General features: G+C 38.2%; 1 protein-coding gene across 1 annotated transcript in view; it reads left to right on the top strand.

Annotated features, from left to right (window-relative positions):
* LOC107574800 (transcriptional repressor protein YY1-like) overlaps positions 1-460 on the top strand; it is a 10,533-nt gene extending 10,073 nt beyond the window's left edge. The window contains exon 6 of the mRNA XM_016261239.1: positions 449-460. Within this exon, the coding sequence (XP_016116725.1) occupies positions 449-460 (12 nt within the window). The remainder of the gene's footprint in view (positions 1-448) is intronic.
* The last annotated feature ends 323 nt before the right edge of the window (positions 461-783 follow it).

Here is a 783-nt window from a genome sequence, read left to right as displayed (position 1 = left end):
TCTGACACACGCCAAAGCCAAAACCAGCCAATGAACTGCGGCGCGTGCTCGAGCGTCTTACACGGACTCCCAGGAGGCTTCATCCACGGATGATGCTTTTTACTCAAAGACAACAAACCAGAACGTCAGGACTGTCGCTTCATTCTTTTCCACTTTTACTTCGGTCTCTCCGGTCTTCATAGATATATAGCTTTTAATTTTCTATTTCTCCAAGTGTGCATATTGTACACTTATTTTGGGGTGAGCTTGGTACCGCGACCTGTGATCATGAGTAATGGCTGAGCGTTTCGCGGTCGGGTGATGATGTTAGCTCCTGTGCGCTTGTTTGGTTCTCCTCTGTTGTGACGGAACATTAATAATCTGCTGGACGCTGCGGAGCGGCTCTGCTGTAGTCCTCTCCTATCACACTTTTCAACCGCAGTGTTAACTCTCCTTTTTTCTTTGTTAGAATGTATCGTAAAGGTCTAAACCATGAACTATCCTTTGTTAATATTTACACCTCACCTGTATTTCAGCAAACTACAATTAAAGAGGGAAAAATCAGTTTTGCTCAACTTACTTTACCTTCCTGGAAGCATACATTGAATGAAATATTATAGTCCAAACATTTGACAGACGTTTGTGTTGTTTAAATACTATTATGGTGTTTATTAGTATTTATAACCTTTATATTTCCGTTTTTAATTTTGCTGTTTTATCAAATATTTCTATACATTTTGATTTTAGTAATTCAACTTAAACATGTTTTAGTTAGTTTACAATTTATTTTATTCTAGCTTTATT

The sequence above is a fragment of the Sinocyclocheilus grahami genome, unplaced genomic scaffold (genome assembly GCF_001515645.1).
Source record: "Sinocyclocheilus grahami isolate Dianchi unplaced genomic scaffold, SAMN03320097.WGS_v1.1 scaffold2346.1, whole genome shotgun sequence".
Lineage (NCBI taxonomy): Eukaryota > Metazoa > Chordata > Actinopteri > Cypriniformes > Cyprinidae > Sinocyclocheilus > Sinocyclocheilus grahami.
The sequence above is the reverse complement of the archived record's forward strand: the minus strand, read 5'-3'. Positions and strand labels throughout refer to the sequence as shown.